Source organism: Ranitomeya variabilis, chromosome 2 (assembly GCF_051348905.1).
Source record: "Ranitomeya variabilis isolate aRanVar5 chromosome 2, aRanVar5.hap1, whole genome shotgun sequence".
Lineage (NCBI taxonomy): Eukaryota > Metazoa > Chordata > Amphibia > Anura > Dendrobatidae > Ranitomeya > Ranitomeya variabilis.
In genome coordinates this window covers 454,547,479-454,566,382 of record NC_135233.1, presented here as the reverse complement: position 1 = coordinate 454,566,382, position 18,904 = coordinate 454,547,479, and the positions used below count along the sequence as shown (strand labels likewise).

Here is an 18,904-nt window from a genome sequence, read left to right as displayed (position 1 = left end):
AGATTTCTGAAATCTCATTGACTTTGCTGATACTGTGAAATGCAACTGAAAATTTGCATAAAAAAAGCATCTAAAAAACACAAAGTGGGAACATAACCTAAGTGTTTAATGTGCATGAATGTTAAGACATAAATACATAAAAAATGTTGGCACTGAGCCGCAGAAAAAATGTCATACTAATGCCTAACTGTGAACGCTTAAAAAAAAAAATTAACCTAGAACAATGCCACAATTTCTGTTCCTTGTCCCAAGGTTATGGTTCTCAGAATATCCAGTCTACAAAACAATTTAAATAAACAAATATCTTGCAGGGAAAAAAATAAATAAAATAATTAGTAATTAAATTTGGTATAGTCACGATTACATTGACCCTTGGAAGAAGTGTTCATCACCTACAGATACAAATGACATATCATTGTGAAATTCACAATAGAATTATCAGACTCTTTTTGTTAAGCTATGACATAGGTCTCCAAATCCGATGAGGCTGGTGTACTTACTTTGAAAGCACATTCAAGAATGGCGGTATAGTCCTCTGTGAAAGTTTTATCCTATTACTTTTTCTTGTGTACTTCCGGTATTTTTCCCTCCTCATTTAAGCATGCCATCATACATCCATTACTTAAAAAACCATCCCTCGACCAAAATTGTGCCGCTAATTATAGACCTGTCTCTAATCTTCCCTTCATCTCTAAACTCCTGGAACGCCTGGTCCACTCCCGTCTTACCCGCTATCTCTCAGATAACTCTCTTCTTGACCCTCTTCAATCTGGTTTCCGCTCTTTACACTCTACTGAAACTGCCCTCACTAAAGTCTCTAATGACCTACTAACAACTAAATCTAATGGACACTACTCCATGCTAGTTCTCTTGGATCTCTCCGCAGCATTCAACACTGTGGATCATCAGCTCCTCCTCACTATGCTCTGCTCCATTGGCCTCAAGGACACCGTTCTCTCCTGGTTCTCCTATCTCTATGACCGATCCTTCACTGTATGTTTTGCTGGTTCCTCCTCCTCTCACCTTGCCTGTTGGGGTTCCTCAAGGATCAGTCCTAGGCCCCCTCCTCTTCTTTGTATACCGCCCCTATTGGTCAAACAATCAGTAGATTTGGTTTCCAGTACCATCTCTATGCTGACGACACCCAATTATACACTTCTGCTCCTGTTATCACGCCGACCTTCTTAGAAAACCCCAGTGACCAGACCTCTATCTGAAACTGAACCTGTCAAAAACTGAACTCCTCGTGTTCTCTCCCTCTACTAACCTACCTTTGCCTGACATTGCCATCTCCGTGTGTGGTTCCACCATTACTCCAAAGCAACATGCCCGCTGTCTTGGGGTCATCCTTGATTCCGAGCTTTCATTCACCCCCCACATCCGATCACTGGCTCGCTCTCCTTATCTGCATCTCAAAAACATTTCTAGATTTCGCCCTTTTCTTACTTTCAACTCTTAAACTCTTACTGTTTCACTTATTCATTCTCATCTGGACTATTGTAACTCTCTACTAATCGGCCTCCCTCTTACCAAACTCTCCCCGCTCCAATCTGTCCTGAATGCTGCTGCCAGGATCATATTCCTCACCAACCATTACACCGATGCCTCTACCTTGTGCCAGTCATTACACTGGCTACCCATCCATTCCAGAATCCAGCACAAAACTATTACCCTCATCCACAAAGCACTCCATGGCTCAGCACCACCCTACATCTCCTCTCTGGTCTCAGTCTACCACCCTACCCGTGCCCTCCGCTCCGCTAATGACCTCAGGTTAGCATCCTCAATAATCAGAACCTCCCACTCCCGTCTCCAAGACTTTACATGTGCTGCGCCGATTCTTTGGAATGCACTACCCAGGTTAATACGATTAATGCCCAATCCCCACAGTTTTAAGCGTGCCCTAAAAACTCATTTGTTCAGACTGGCCTACCGCCTCAACGCATTAACCTAACCATCCCTGTGTGGCCTATTAAAAAAAAAAACAAACAAAAAAAAAACATAATCAGGTTCCTCGTACCATGTTCTCATACACTTTATGCAGTTAATAGCCTCTGTGTCTGTACTGCTACATACTTAGGCAGTTAACTGGTTCATGCAGCTTTACATGAACACCCGAGCCTTACACTATGGCTGGTCCAAATAACTAAAGCAATTGTTACCATCCACCTCTCGTGTCTCCCCTTTCCCTCATAGGTTGTAAGCTTGCGAGCAGGGCCCTCATTCCTCCTGGTATCTGTTTTGAACTGTGATTTCTGTTATGCTGTAATGTCTATTGTCTGTACAAGTCCCCTCTATAAGTTGTAAAGCGCTGCGGAATATGTTGGCGCTATATAAATAAAAATTATTATTATATTATTATTATTGTGCCTTGGACTAATTTCTGTTAGATTATGGTGAGCTGACCGTATTCCTCCTACATATTGCGCATGTATTTTTTCACATTCATTGAAGAAAGTTCCGGTCATCTTTTCACTTGCTAAAATAAAGAATGTTTAGATGTAATAGAATGTTCAGTAATACAGAAAAGGCGACAAGAATTCACAGTTTGGGTTGGATGGCTGGGAGACTCCTCTTGCTCTTGGTATCATCACGAATATCTTCTTGATGGCTTTGCTCACTAAGCTCTAAAGCCAAATACTCCTGCCAGTTTTCGGGTATTATTATTATTATTATTATTATTTATTGTTATAGCGCCATTTATTCCATGGCGCTTTACAAGTGAGGAGGGGTATACATAATAAAAACAAGTACAATAGTCTTGAACAATACAAGTCATAACTGGTACAGGAGGAGTGAGGACCCTGCCCGCGAGGGCTCACAATCTACAAGGGATGGGTGAGAATACAGTAGGTGAGGATAGAGCTGATCGTGCAGCGGTTGGTTGATCGGTGGTTACTGCAGGTTGTAGGCTTGTCGGAAGAGGTGGGTCTTCAGATTATCACCAACGCTGTTCCAATGCCAATAGCCGAGATCCCCATCAACTTCCCAGTAGATTGAACTTCCCACTGATGATCCATAGCTGAGAAAAGAAAGGAATAAAACCATGTTTGTGTATAAATACATATATAATGGGTGTCAAATACAACCTCCTGAATTAAGGAGTTAACAAAAAATAAGAAGGCAAAAAACAAATGAAGCGAAGGAAAGATGGAAGAGGGTGGCACACCAATTTTCAACCATTTCACATTGGACAAGCTGCAAGAGGAATCTTCATTGGTGGAGGAGGTTTAGTCCCATCATTAATAAAGGCTCCTTTCATTTAGGTAACCTATAGGATGTTCTTTTGCATATAGACGGTAATGATTTGTACTGTATAGATTGCCGTGATGATTTATGTGATAACACCTGTTTTGGGTAATGTTTTTGTGATGCTGAGTCACTTCTCATGGAGAAGCCGTGACATGGGATAGTCAAGAAGTCCGAGTTCAATAGCCAGGAGGGTACGATATAAACAGAGGGAAGAGACAAAGGTATAGTCAGGTAATGGCCCGAGGTCAAAATACCGGGAGGATAGCAGATCAGAGCAAAAGGATTAGACAAACGGATGGCCAGAACAAGGTCCAAGTGTAGGCAGCAATAGATCAATAAGCAAAGTACTAGGCACAGGGAAAACAATCACATCTACAGCTACAGCTGCCAGTTAACTGGGACTGCCAGCTCAGTTGGGAACAGGGAGCACCTGGAGAGAAGTCAGCACCTATCAGTGTCAGTTTGGATAGCCAAGCTGTCAATAAAGACTCAGACAGCTCAGCATGCCCCTACACCAGACTGGACGACTGAGCTGTCAATCACTGCATCCTAAGACACACTGAATAGTGGAATCATTACAGTTTTGACTAATTTGTGTTGCCTACTTAAGCCATATGAATCTGGCAGAGTTTGGCAAATATTCCAGGTACATCTTGGTGGGGAAAGTTGCACTCATTAACATGCACCCATAGTTATATAGGGTAAGGTCCCAATACATGGGATGCGCAATAGTTGGATATTTCCTACATGTAATAAAATACAGTATTATTTTGAGCAGAGCAGTCTATAGGAGAGTTAGACCAGGCAAAGCCAAATATTACCTTAATTCAGTGTGTGTGCACCAGCCATCAGAAACAGGCCATAGCGAGGGGTAGCAGAGTGTGATACAGCATTTAGTGGCTAGCTTAAGTGGACACTCTAGACTGTAGGCAGTTACTTAGGAGGTTAACTTTGCGTGCTGAAATTGCCATCCGTTTCCAAAGGGCGAACTGTAAACTGCCCAATTTGCCTCGGGTTCAAAACCATATACTGTATTAGAGAGCAGCAAGTAGGCTATGGTTCATGTGGTTCTGGTCTGGTGGCCAACATGGACACTGTGCCATGGTCCCTTGTATCTTTTTGCTGAACTCTAGTGGGAAGTTTACATTTATCCTACATTAACTACAGACAGCCCAATGTTTATATTCATCGAGGACTGTTAAAGTTCCAATCTGGAATGTTGAAGTTCTCCGCACCACTGAGTGCAATTTTCAACTACTAAGTGAAACAGAGCCACCCAAAATGAACTGTAACCGCCAAGCCTGTGGTGCCTCTTGTGTAATCTGCAACCGTCAAGTGTGGTGTGCCCTGTTGTGGAAAGAAAAGTCTTCTGCTGGCCAGCAACAAGAGGAACTTTCAACCATCCGGTGCCATCTAAATAGATGTTGCTAAAATCCAGTCGGGTGGTGAAACATTTTTTTTTCAGTCTCAGAAACTTCTGAAGCCAATTTGCCATGTATGAATGTACCCTTATGAAACTCTGAAGATTTAAAGAAACAAAAGGGCCATACAAAGATAAGTGAGAGGAAATGTAATAATGTATAACCGTTACAAGAAATAAATAACCTACCTGCTATAACTGCCACACTGAGATAGACTCCTAGAGAAACTCCAGATGTGGGTAAGACTTGACTTCCTATTTTCTGTACGAATTGAAATACTGGAGACAAGAAAATACACGAGAATTCAACACTCTCGGTTGGAAGCTTTTCGGTCAACTAAACTTTTACAAACTTATTTTGATTGGCGCTAGAGTCCTCAATAACATCAGCCTGGAGTTTATATGTTCTCCGAAAACTTGTATGGGTTTCTGCCAGATATTTTTGTTTTTCCCAGAAACATTCTGATACTACAAGTTTTTGTCTTTTGTATTTTTTTTGTGCTATTAATGTATTTGTATCTAACTTTCTGGCTATTTCCTCACAAATAGTATGTGATTATTTGTTTTTTAATAAGAAATTAATATGTCAAAAGAAATCGTGTAATAAAATTATTATCATTATTAGGTTTTTAATACTCTATGATGAGTTTTAGCCGAGAGAGGCGGTGCGATGACGTCACACAGCATCGAGCGGCGCAAGCCTACTCCATTCATCATGAGGATGGGGCTTCGCGAGTATGTTTTAGGCCCAACCTGGGTGACATTATACTGTGTGAGGGGCACTGAAGTGGCATCATACTGTGTTAGAAACATTGTGGTGGTATCATAATGTATGAGGGGCACAGTGCGGCATCATACTATGTGGATGGGCATCATGGAGGTGTTAGACTGCGAGGGAAGGCTTCATTCTGCATGGGGGTCACAAGAGGGATATCATAGTGGATGGGAATGCTAAGGGGCTTTACTAGGGTCACAATTTCTGCGTTGGGTGCACAAAATGGGTTACAGGTGTGTGCCTCCTGAAGAACGGTCAGTAGTGATGAGCGCAAGTGCTCGTTACTTGAGTTTGCCCAGGGTGATCGGGTATGCACCGAGTATCATGAGTGCTCAAGTGACATGTTCGAGTCCCAACGGCCATATGTTTCATGGCTTTTAGAGAGTCACAAAACACGCTGGGATTGCCTGACATACACGGGCAATTCCAGCATGTTTTGTGGCTGTCTAACAGCTGCGAATCATGCGGCCGCTTGGGATTCGAACATATCACTCAAGCATTCGTGATACTCGGTGCATACCTGAGCACCCTGGGCAAACTCGAGTAACGAGCACTTGTGTTCATCAAAAATGGTCAAGACACACATAGTAAGACATAACACTTACGGATAGGTACTTACAAAAGAACACGATTACTGTCACACACAGATATTCCATGGATGGTCCTGCTGACCCCTCAGGGACCTCCTCCACTTTTTGCTGAAGATATACTAGTAGAGGAATCCACCACAGGAAAAGACAGCTGCAAACACTACACAGCCCCAAAAACGTAGCAGCATCCTGGTAGTTCAGTCTACCAATAAGGAGGCGAAGCAGGACCTGTGACCATAAGGAGATTTCCCATTATGTTTGTTTACCATCCTACCAAAGTAGGAAATAACTGTTTTTTATAGGTAATGAAGAAGTTTAATTTGATCCTACCAGGTATTTTATATAATTTACCTACTGAAGTAACATAGGTTTGGAGTATCACTTATATTTGTGGAGGAAACAAGCTTGGACTGGACCACAGTGGGAACAGGGAAATCTGCTGGTGGGCTGCCAGGATTATCACAATCCACTTAATTCACTATGCACAGTCAAAGGCAGCATCTCATCATTCATTTCACAAACTAATCAGTTTAGTATTATATAGAAGTAAAGGTAAATTTGCGAATGAGGGTAATGTAATATCTTCATGTAGCTGAAGAGTGTGCCCCCGGAGTCAATATTACTGGTGGGTCATTTGCAGTCGAACACTGATAGGAAACATATGTATTATATGGTGAAAAGTAAAGGAAATATGTCTAAGTAATTGAATTCCAGTTTATCATTCAATTTGATTGCACCTCGATGTATAACCTCTAGTCTTATCGTCCTCCAATTTATAACCTCCGGCCCTAGAGCCCCCTGGTGTGTAACCTCCAGCCCATAGTATATAACACTAGATGGTGGCCCGATTCTAACACATCGGATATTCTAGAATATGTATGTATGTATGTATATAGCAGCCACATACTACGTGGCCTGTGCTATATACTATATAGGAGCCACGTAGTATATAGCAGCCACGCAGTATATAACACAGCCGCGTAGTATATAACACAGCCCACATAATGTATAGCACAGGCCACGCAGTATATAACACAGCCCATGCAGTATATAACACAGCCCACGTAATATATAACACAGCCCACGCAGTATATAACACAGCCCACGCAGTATATAACACAGGCCACGCAGTATATTACACAGCCCACGCAGTATATAACACAGGCCACACAGTATATAACACAGGTCACGCAGTATATAACACAGGCCACGTAGTATATAACACAGTCTTCTGGATAATTTCGAAATGCGTCTTTGGGAACGGACGCTGGCGGCAGCCACACGCGCATCGGCGGACGACGGAAGGTGAGAATAGCAGGTTTTTTGTTTTTTTATTATTTTTAACATTAGATGTTTTTACTATTGATGCTGCATAGGCAGCATCAATAGTAAAAAGTTGGTCACACAGGGTTAATAGCAGTGTTAACGGACTGCGTTACACCGCGGCATAACGCGGTCCGTTAACGCTGCCATTAACCCTATGTGAGTGCTGTTTGGAGGGGAGTATGGAGTGGGCGCCGGGACTGGACGGAAGTAGGGAGGGACTAATTCTCAGCCGGGCTGTGCCAGTCGCCTGGCGGCCGCGACCAATCAGTGACGCGGGATTTCCATGACAGACAGACAAACAGACAGAGGTGCCCCTTAGACGATTATATATATAGATGCGGCTTCTAACCCCTGGTGTATATCTTCCGGTTGTACTCACTGATACCTGCCTGGTCCTATAATAGGAGCCATTGGGGTAACAAGTCCGTTCATGATAATTCTTAACCCATAAGTCTTCCCCCATCACCTGTGAGTGATATTATTGAGAATTGAAAGGAACCGCAGCAACTCAGCCAAGAAGCCGAGACCCCGCAACATTACAGAGCAGGGGGCCAAGTCTTGAGGAGTAGAGGGCAGAAAAGTCAGCAACGCTCTGCTCCCCCCATAACTCCAGAGTCCAGACCTCTTCTAGTATTAACATCAGCACAAACACTGCGCCCCCTCTGGGAGTTTCTCGGCCAAGCAGCTGCATGCAGCCGTACATCACCAATCGCAATGCCAAGCCTCGGATGGAGTGGTGTAAAGCCGCCACCACTGGACTCTGGAGGAAACATGTTCTGTACAGTGACGGATCACACTTCTCTATCTGCGTCTGATGGACGACTCTGGATTTGGTGACTGCATTGTGGATTTGGTGACTGCATTGTGCCGGCTGTACAGTTGAAGAGGAGGGATAAAGCCCTGGGTGCAGGTGGGCTGTTATTAACTGTAGGTGTAATGTGTAGGTGCCCCCCATACGTTTGTGAATATAGTAATATATCACTGACTGCAGAGGTCGCCCATCACAGACCAGCACATGATCAAAAAATGGAAAAATCAACCCTGAACAGATATGTAGTGAGGAGGGCATGTTATATTCCTGCAGATGATTCTCGCCATTTTGCAGCCATATAAGACTCATACTGTAAATAATCTCATCATTTATGAGTAACTTTGCTATCTGTAATGTGGGTTGGACTGACATCTACCTCTTGTTGTGTAGACTCCTGTTGTAATCAGTTCTCACTTCATTTTTATGCTGCTATCATGAGAATAGATTTGTCCTATCGGGCATGCAATGTAAAGTCATGTCAGTCCCTCGTTAGCATCCAGCAGACGTAGCAGCGGCGACAAGTAGATGTTTTGCTGCAGAACATTTGGCTAAAGGTTAAACAATTCAAAAGTAAAGTCCGTAATAATGGCCGTTCACAGGTATATTACTTCATTTGATGCAGTCACAGCCGCTGCAGAGATTGCCAGAATGTGACCTCTTTGTGCCTCCTCTTCGGGGCTCTCAGCGTAGGACATCATCACCACCCCGGCCATACAACAAATCATAGCGATAACCTGCGAGTGGGAACATTCAGGTAAGCGAGGGCAAAGAGAATGCAGGGATGCAAGTTAATACAGACCATTCAAAAACAAAGCGCCCCACTCAGGTATGGACTGAGGCTGAAATTCAGTTCTGGCATTTGAAATCACACAGGCCCATGTTGTTCCCGGCCCCATGAACCAGATGGGATATATTACTAATATTACCCTGGATGGAGGAAAGGAAGATTTTCTACAAGACCAATATTTCTAATGATACCGGTGTGCTGCTGGGGTAAGTGACGGAGTCAGCGACTTTGTGCTCCATCACAACTCTTAACAGTGTGGGTGTCTGGAGAACATAGATTCTGTTAACAATGAAGCAGACAAGGCGGCCCATGACCAGACAGGCCCTTCTGGCATTTGCCAGATGGCCAGTCCGGCCCTGTTTTCCACCTCACTTTAGAAATTGAAATCAATGAACAGATTGGTTAGATGTGTTGGGCAGCTATGTCTATTTTTCCTGACCTTCCCATAGGTGCCGGGAGTCATATTGATGACTTACCCAGAGGTTAGCACTCAGGCAGCATAATGGCCCAGTGGTTAGCGCTGCTGCTGTCCAATGCTGGTGCCCTGGGTTCAACTCTGACTGAGGACAATGAGATTCCTCCACTCAGATGTAATTTGAAATTGTAATCAGTGACTGCAAATGGGACCTGCTCTAGTTTTTTTCCTGACCTTTCCGCAAGTGCTGGGATTCATATTGATGACGGTGGGATTTGAACCCTGGACTCCCATGCTACAAAGCACCAGTGCTTTCCACTGAGCCACCGTGCAGCTTGGAAAATAAACTTTGCAAAATCGCAGCACCAATGGAAAGATCTGGAAAAACTAGAGCAGGCCCATTTGCAATTTCTAAAGTACAACTGAGAGGTAGAATTACTGAGACCTCAGTCAGAACTGAACTAAGGACCCAAGCATTGAAAGGTAATGGAGCTAACCACTGAGCCACCGTGCTGCCTGAGCATTACCTGATGTCTAGGTCATCAATATGTCTATTAGTGCCCACCGACAAGTCATGAAAAACTAGAGCAGGTCCATTTGCAATTTCTAAAGTACAACTGAGAGGTAGAATTACTCCAACCTTAGCCACAATTGAACTAAGGACCCAAGCGTTGAAAAGTAATTGAGCTAACCACTGAGCCACCATAGAATTACCTGACGGCTAAGTCATCAATATGTCTATCAGTCTCCACCGGCAGGTCATGAAAAGGAAGAGCAGGTTCCCTTGTGGTCACTGATTTCATTTTCTGAGATGTGTCTGAGAGGAGGAATCTAATTGTTCTTGGTCAGAGCTGAACTAATGAAAACAGCAAAAAGAAAAAGAAAGCAACAGTGTTACCATGCTGCCCCATGGGTGCTTAACCACCAGCAACAGCAGGCTGTGCACCGATCTATGAGATGGGAACAAAAGACTTTTAGTCTGTGTGTTCTCAGGCAAGAGACCGGTGAGGGCGGCCGTTCACTGTGGGACATTTCTAACACGTCCACGTACTAGAAAACATCACGTAATAATCTCCATGACACGGTCTCCAGAGCTCGATGCACAAGGGTCCTAGATCCATCCCATTCTTGAATGGAGCAGAGGAGTGCGGGCTTATCCTCCACTGCATTCATTGTCTATGGGACTGTCTGGAAATAATGGAGATCTGCTTTCCCAGATGGTCCCATAAACAATGAATGGAGCAGAGGTGCACAGGCTTATCCTCCACTGCATTCATTGTCTATGGAACTGTCTGGAAATAATGGAGATCTGCTTTCCCAGATGGTCCCATAAACAATGAATGGAACAGAGGTGCACAGGCTTATCCTCTACTATATTCATTGTCTACGGGACTGTCTGGAAATAAAGGAGCTTTGCGTTCTCAGGCGGTCCTATAAACAATTTATGGAGCAGAGTATGAGCAGCTCCACTTCCAAAGACATACTGATAGGATGTGAGTCCTGACAGGGCAATGATGTCTGCAAAATGAGACTGTTCTTATGAAGAATAATAAATGATCATATTGATTGTACAGCACTTCACAGACATCACTGCACCCATCAGGGGTCATACAGTATTTCCTACAGGCCTGTCTTCAGAACATGGGAGGAAACCAACACAATCACACAAAATCAGGGCTGTGGATGAATAGGAAAGAGGTGTGGATTAGCTTCAACAAGATCATGTCCATCAGTCATGTTCATGCCGAGCGGAGCCAAGAGAAGCAAAGAGAAACTGGTATAATTGTATGTGGTAGAAAGAGGGATGAAATGGCCCTGAGAGACGACAGTCAGGTCCTCAACAGCCGCACTGTGCTCTGTAAGATGGATGGCTGATAGGTGATGTAGATGGGTGATGGAAGCATTATGGATAGATAGGATTGAAGCAGAGATTATTATTATTATATAAGAAAGCTACAGAACTTTTGATATCACAATAATTAAATTATTAAATGGGTATTCCTTCCCAGTTTACCATTTTTTTGCCATATTTATGTCAAGCAATCCAGTCCTGCAAATGCATTTGTATGATGCGATATACAAAGCGCTGTGCCCTGAGGCCACCTGTCACGATATGTAGAGACCCCACAGGGGGTAGCTCGGTGGACGGCATGAAACACACACAATGGAATGGAAATGGGGAGAGAAAGGCCCTACTGATAAGGAAATGAGGGGTGGACACCTCCTGCTCAAACCTAAGACTGACACTGTACTCCCCTAACACCCTAAGTGGGTCCTTCCCCCCACCACCATCAGTAACCTCGTCCCTTGCTGTTACCTACCACTGCCCTGGCTAGTGCACTGGCCAGCAAGGGCGCTAGCCTCATCACTGCAGATGGAACAACACAAGGGACAGTGGACAGTAACAAACACAAGACAGACAAGGACAATAATCCCAAACTTAGTTTAATGGCCTTCTCTACTGCAAAGCACTGCACAAGAAGAAAGGCACCCAGACCACAAAACCAGCTGAAACACCACAGCAGCCAGAGAGCTCCTTCCCCCAGGCTTGGTCGATATAGATTGCTCTATTACCGACAGTCAGCTGATGCATCAGGTGACTATTTAAAGGATGGTGGGAGTGGTCACCACCCACATCAGCTGACCTAGCCACTCTGCAGATGCAGTAGGGTTCCAGCAAGGGAACTGACATTAACCCCCAAAGGTCCTGAAAGGAAAAAAAGCTCAATTTATATCAAAGTGGAAGCAGAGCTGCCACGAATCCAACAATGGATCGTGACATTGCTTTATACTTACACTGGGTCAGAGGACGGTTCACCACCGTGCCCAGCCGGTCCCATATATTTATTCTACAGTGCAGGTTTTGCATGTGAGCTGCTGTTATATACTACATATTGTTATAGTAGATAATTTTCTGGACTGCAGGACAGTATAGAACTCGACCTCGTATAAATATCACACCTATATATTGTTTACATTTAGATTGTTGATCACATCATCTGCATGACCGGCTCCAGGATGAGCATAAACTACAGAGAAGAAAAATCAGAAGATTCACTATGTTCAAACCAGTATGGGGAGGTACAAACAACAAGATACAAATGCCATGCCCACCAGGGCCGTGAAGTACTCTGAACTGGGTCGGACAGTTCTTTGGGGATGTCATGGGGCCGTGACCCGACTCCGTGGCCCTGGCTGTGCCGTAAAATGGGGAATATGTATATGGGATTTAACGTGACCCCACCTGTGCTGTTCGGCAACGGAGCTGCTAAAGGAGACCGCTGGGGCTGATGGTGACACAGCTGGAATGGTTCTGCTCTCCACAGGTGGAGCGGGGCCCCATGGCTACCGGTCCTGTTTATGTCAGGCTTCGTGTACCTTGTGGTGCAGAACTCAGGGTGCAAGAGATCACTGAATGACACAAGGGCTGTAGTTTTCTTTTCCTTTACTTTATGGTTCATAGTACAGACTGGGGTACTGGTAACAGATTGTAATGGAGAGCCGGGCAGCCTGGAAGCAATTTTTGGCTACACCTGGCCAGGTAGGTACAGAGGCCTTCCTTCTGCGCTGTCCTCCCTTTTTCCTTGCTGCATAACAGCTCACCCTCCTGCTGCTAACTGTCTCTCTCTGTTTTTAAAAACTATCTGTTGATCGCATGACAGGCAGCTCGAGCCTATCACAGGTGCCGCTCCTTTGTGTCGGCTCTAGGCTCTGGTATGTTGCTGTGCCGCCGGGTATTAGATTGGGCCAGGAGACCTGTAGTCCCCTGCCCTTCGGATTTAGCTGCCGGGACTTCAGTACCCACGCAATCACGGACTCCGGTATCCGGTTCCTAGCGCTCAGCTCTGGGGCAAACTTAATCACAGCTCCACTCCCCAGGTTCTGCTCTACTTCTCTCCTACTGACACCAGGCAAGGGGACCCCTCCTTGCTTCCAGGCATGACATTACTCCCTGTGAGAGTGGCAATGCCACTGTGGCAACCAGACTCCTGGGGTGCCACACAATGTAGTGTCATTCTTCACTCAGGGTTATTGTCACTAATGGATGATAACTAGATGAACATCCAGCCAGAACGAGGAGACCCCCAAGTTTCAGTGTCATTATCATATCTCCCAAGAATCAGTGTGTAATTATTCTGTTCATTAATCCCTATTCAAGGTGTCAGTGTCATTACCCTGTACCCAAAGTGTGTCATTATGCTGTAACCCAAGTGTCAGTGTCATTATGTACTGTTTGGAGGAGGGAAAATGAAGCATACACTGAAAGGAACACCCTGCCTACAGTGAAGCATGTCAGGGAGCTTGGGGATGTCTACAGTGAAGCATAGTGGGACCTTATTGATTCCTACAGTGATGCATGGTGGTGGTTTAGTGATGCTTATAGTGTAGCACAGTGGCAGTTGCCGGGTAATACAGTGGCTGTTGCCAGCTAGTACAGTGACTCAGTTGTTAGCACTGGAGTGATTGGTTCAACTCTCACCAAACAATAATAAGATTTCACCTCGCAGGTACACTTCAAAATTTAAAATCAATTAACTGATTTGATGCCATGGGCATCTGCTTTCTCTTTCATGATCTTGCCATTGCTGCTGGTAGTCATATTGATAACCTACCTATAAATAATCTCCTGGGCAGCATGGTGGCTCAGTGGTTAGTAATGTTGTTGAAGTCATGGGTTGAACTCGGACAGAGCACGCTGACATTTCACCTGTCAGACACACTTTAAAAATTAATAGCACCAAAATATGTCCGCAAATACCATGACAAGATATGGCACTTCATCAATACTATACACACTGGAGGACTTACAGCATTGTAGCCCAAAAAGAAGCGAACCATCAATGTAAAAACAAATAGCTTTTTTGAGAATAAAAAGAAAAATAATAAGGATCTAAGTAATGCAAACAGGAGAGTCCAGTAGGAGGGGCCCTAAGTACGGCATAAAAGGACTTGGTGTTACACATATTTATTATCTTACTGACTAATGTGGAGCTGTATTACATTTTACTGAGTCCTTTTATGCCGTACTTAGGGCCCCTCCTACTGGACTCTCCTGTTTGTATTACTTAGATCCTTATTATTTTTCTTTTTATTCTCAATAAAGCTATTTATTTTTACATTGATGGTTCGCTTCTTTTTGGGCTACAATGCTGTAAGTCCCCCTGTGTGTACACTTTAAAAATTGAAGTGAGTGGCTGCAATGGGAACTAGTTTCTCTTTTCACAACCTTCTCATAGGTGTTGGAACTCATTTTCATGACTTAGCCAGTAAACCGCTCTTGGACAACACAGTGGCTGGGTGCTTATTTTGGCAGTGGATTAATCTGTGTACAGTCCAGCCGTTCAACTTTGAAGATATATTTATTCATGAACAAAGATAACGCAGCTTACAACTGGTATTTCTTACAGCTCGGGATCTTAGCATCTCTTCTGCCAGCTTGTAAAAAAATAGACAGGACGAACACAGCTCTTTCCCACGGGTTACCTTTTCTTTTCAGCCACTGTAGTCCAGCAATCAAAATCGAGGGTCACCGCTGTGATGCAACAGGGATAACTTTATTTCATGCTTTACAATAATGATGAAGAAGGAACAGGTAGTAGAAAAGAAGATACAATGCTGGCTTCCTGCTCTTTCCCTGACACTATCCATGGCCATACCCACAACCCACAACGGTCATGGTAGCCGAGATCAGGCAATCAGTCCTCTCGCTGGAATCTGGACACTTATAGCCCCTTCAGCTGGGAACCATCCAAAGTCTTGGGGCCCGTGTTGTGGTCCTTTAGTCCTTAGTCCGGGGCAACAGATTTCCTCCCTCCTGGGAGTCTGGCAATGCCCCGGCTGCAGCCACACATCTGCTCAGTGCTCACGTGCCCAAGCTTCTGACTGGGAGCAGCAGCTTCCTGCCGCCTTTTCTGCTGCTGGCCCAGCCCACTATTTAACTTTTGACTGTCCCTAACTCTACAACAGTATGTATAACACAGTGCACAGCAAGTACATATAGGGACATTACTGACACAGCACAACATCACAGGGTAAACACAGCCCTGCATATTACAATAGGAAATCAACACAATAGAACCACATGACATATGCAGTGCAATAAAGATATAGAACACAATAGGATAACATATACAATGTGCAAACAGGGCCACATGGGCTCCGCGTAGGGGAGGGGCAAACGAGGTTCTCCACCACCTCCTTACAATAACACTATTGTTGGAGACAGAGACTCATGCATCAATAAACAGTAGTGCATAGTAGTTGTAATATGCGCAATAATAAACATTAAACCGACAGGTTAGCATTGTAGGTTTCCAGTGCTCGGGATATTGGTTCAAATCTAACCAAGGACAATCATTCCTCCATTCATTAGGAGGCGTTTACCCTGTTGGGCGCTACCACCAGAAATGTGTTGAAGATTTTTTCTGGCGCGTTGGGACATATCCCTTCCTGCCCAAGCTTCACCTGCTTTTCAAAAAGTTGTCTGGCACTGTTGTAAAAGCATCAGAAATCACAAAATTTTGGACAAACAATTTACGACATTTCAAGCAGTTTTATACATCCTCATAGGGGCTGAGGGGGCATCATGAAGCAAGGGGCCCTCATACATTGGGGTTCTCATACATTGTTGGGGCATCATAAAGTATGGGGGCCCTTCATATAGTAGGGAGGGGTTCCTCAAACATACATTTTAGGGGCTACTATGGGGGTCCTCAGAGCATAGGGATCTTTATACAGCTTGGAACTAATGTGGGGGTCTTCATACACTGTGAGAGCTAATGTGGGGGCCATTATACAGTTTGGGGACTACCGTGGGGGTAGTCATAAAGTGTTGAGACTACTGTTGGAGGCCATTGTTGTGGGCTCGTCATTCTGTGTAATAGAGGAACAGTGGGCCTATTATACTGCATATAGGGGAGCAGTGAGCCCATCAGACTGTGTATGGGGCAGTTGTTTTCCCACCATACTATCTATAGGGGAGCTGTTGTCCCATTATACTATGTAAAAGGAAGTTATGGGCATATTATACTGTGTATAATAGCTGTGTTCCCGTCATACTGTTTATAGGGGAGCTGTGGGCCCAAAATACTGTGTATAGAGGAGCTGTGGGCTCAAAATACTGTGTATAGAGGTGCTGTGTTCCAACCATACTGAGCATAGGGGAGCTGTGGGCCTATTATACTGTGTATAGGGAGCTGTGTTCCCATCATACTGTGTATAGGGAGCTGTGTTCCCACAATACTATGTATAGGGGAGCTCTTGGCCCAAAATACTGAGCATAGGGGAGCTGTGGAGGACATTATATTGTGTATAGGGGAGCTGTTGGCCTATTATATATATGCACTGAGCACTTAAGCATTATTGTTATAGAGGCACTCACAGTACTGTGACCGTGTACATGGACATGGTGCATTATTACTTTCTAGGGGAAAAATGTGGACACTGTTTTCTAAAGCACAGGGGCCCAAGTGGTTTGGGGGCCCATTTCCACTTACAAGGCAGGTACAATTGTGCATTATGATGAGCTATTGGGCTGCAAAGGGCCCAGATATCGTTCTTATACAGAGGTCCACTTCTCTCTGTGTCTGCCTTTCAGCCAATCATTGGCCACTGATTCTCTGCAGTGGTCATGTGATGTCCCCAGGAAGAGGAAGTCAGGTGACCTGCCGTAAAAGCAGGTGGCAGAACAGCAAGAGACCAGTAGGAAATTATCAGATCTTTTTTTGTTTTAATAACCCTATAGAACCATATTTATTATAAAAAGTAGTGGACAATCCCTTTAAGACATTGAAACACACTTCTTATATTGCACTTTTGGTAGATTTGTATGACACGATTATATTGCATTACTTACTCTCGTCCCCATAAATTGGTCCCTTAGTATGGTCCACGAGAGAAGATAACAGATAGCCGTGTTGCAGGAATAAAGAACAGCTACTTCCGAGGTGCGCAGGCTGCGTAAAGCAAGAAAGTAAAGGGAGTGGGCGAGGAGAGACAGACTACAGATGGGAAGGATTCTCTTTATCACCAGCATGGTGGTAACAGAGTGAGGACCAAGTTTCCAGCTACGGGAATTTGGGGTTAGGGGCAAAAAAAGGGACAGAAGAAAGAAGATAGGTAAGACAGTGACATCTATACAGTGCACCCTTATGTACACGAGGACCCTAATAAGACGCTGTAAAGTCAGAGCTGTCAATCAAGAAGGAGGTGGGTTGCGATAGATGCAAATGAAACAACTGGGAATGTGCTTTTTTCATTAAACCTTTCTCACCCTCCCCAGGTCCAGCACTGGGTCCCCTCCGCAGCTGCTCCTGGTGTCTGTTATCGTCTGCATTGCTTATATTAGGTCAACAACGCTGCAGCCAATCACTGCCAACCTGAGTTGACAACAAGAGCCACTGAGCTCACTGATTGGATGCCACAATGCTGATGTGATGTCAGACAATAACAGACACTGAAAATACTTAATGGAAAGCATGGCAGTCAATAATAGAACATAAACCCCCCTGAGGAAGGTATTAGCCGAAACGCGCGTCGGGGTGGACGGGAGCGGGGTGCCTACGGCCTCTTGAGATTTTGCCTATTGGTATGTATACTTAAACGCATGTCTATGTAAATGGGGTACATCAAATATCAGTGCTGTTGGCTATGATTGTTGTCTAATTCTCTGTTCTATACTCCTTATTAATGGATAGCATTGCTTTTTGATTGATATGGCCTTATGAACCTGCACCTGTCCCATGTTGTGTGTTGAGTTCGGCACGGGGGATCTCCCATTTGCCATTTTATGCCTGTTAATACTAATAAAGTTGTTTTGTATTTTCATATAATTCGGCCTTATGACTGCTTTCTCTTGAGTGGATATTCCTAATAACATACACTGGCAGTATCAACAGAGACTCATCATTGGACCTGGGGTGGATGAACAAGGCGCTTTTTTTTTTTTTTTTTTTTTTTTTTTTTTTTTTAACTCGTTTAAAATCCAATCACAGGTAAATAGATTCTCTAAGATTTTGAAATGAAAAAAAAAATTACCCGTTTTTTGGCTCACCGTGTCCCCATTTAATGACGCGGCAAAGAATAGTGGCCAAAACGGAGGTCACGCTGCAAATCCAAGCCAGGAAAGCAGGATCCCAGCCATTCTCCACAGCAAGAGAGGCGGTATGGTTTCCGACACCCCACAACGGGCCAGAGATGAGAACTGAAAGTAGGAAGCGTCTGCAGCCTCGCCACTGAATTACTGGCTGTCCTGGAGAAAGGAGACAGAATAAAAGAAACTTAAAATACAAAGAATATCAGAGAAACTTTACGCCTATTTTTCGTCTATCACCAAATGTTTCTTTTAAGTTGTGCTTATTTGGAAGTGAATTTACTACTTTCTGTCTGTTCACCATGGCGGGGTATCTGTAATCCAGGTGGTTTTGGCCAATTCATTATTTTCAGCTTTTAAAAAAAAAAAGGCAAATTTTTTGTTGTCCAGTCCTCCCATGGAGTGATATTTTGGTTTATAAGAATTTTTGTCCAAAA

At 44.1% G+C, this 18,904-nt stretch overlaps 1 protein-coding gene across 2 annotated transcripts in view; it reads right to left on the bottom strand.

Annotated features, from left to right (window-relative positions):
• Positions 1–375: 375 nt before the first annotated feature.
• The window catches only part of LOC143806604 (solute carrier family 35 member F3-like), a 63,376-nt gene continuing 44,847 nt past the window's right edge, over positions 376–18,904 (bottom strand). The window contains exons 2-6 of one of the 2 annotated variants that reach the window (XM_077287338.1): positions 18,413–18,626; positions 8,783–8,908; positions 6,067–6,265; positions 4,862–4,951; positions 376–3,022 (exon numbers count right to left, since the gene is read on the bottom strand). In XM_077287338.1, coding sequence (XP_077143453.1) covers positions 2,934–3,022; positions 4,862–4,951; positions 6,067–6,265; positions 8,783–8,899 — 495 coding nt within the window. In that variant the 5' untranslated portion in view covers positions 8,900–8,908; positions 18,413–18,626 and the 3' untranslated portion in view covers positions 376–2,933. Of the gene's footprint in view, positions 3,023–4,861; positions 4,952–6,066; positions 6,266–8,782; positions 9,030–18,412; positions 18,627–18,904 lie in introns of those variants that run through there. The other variant, XM_077287339.1, reaches the window with a different exon arrangement.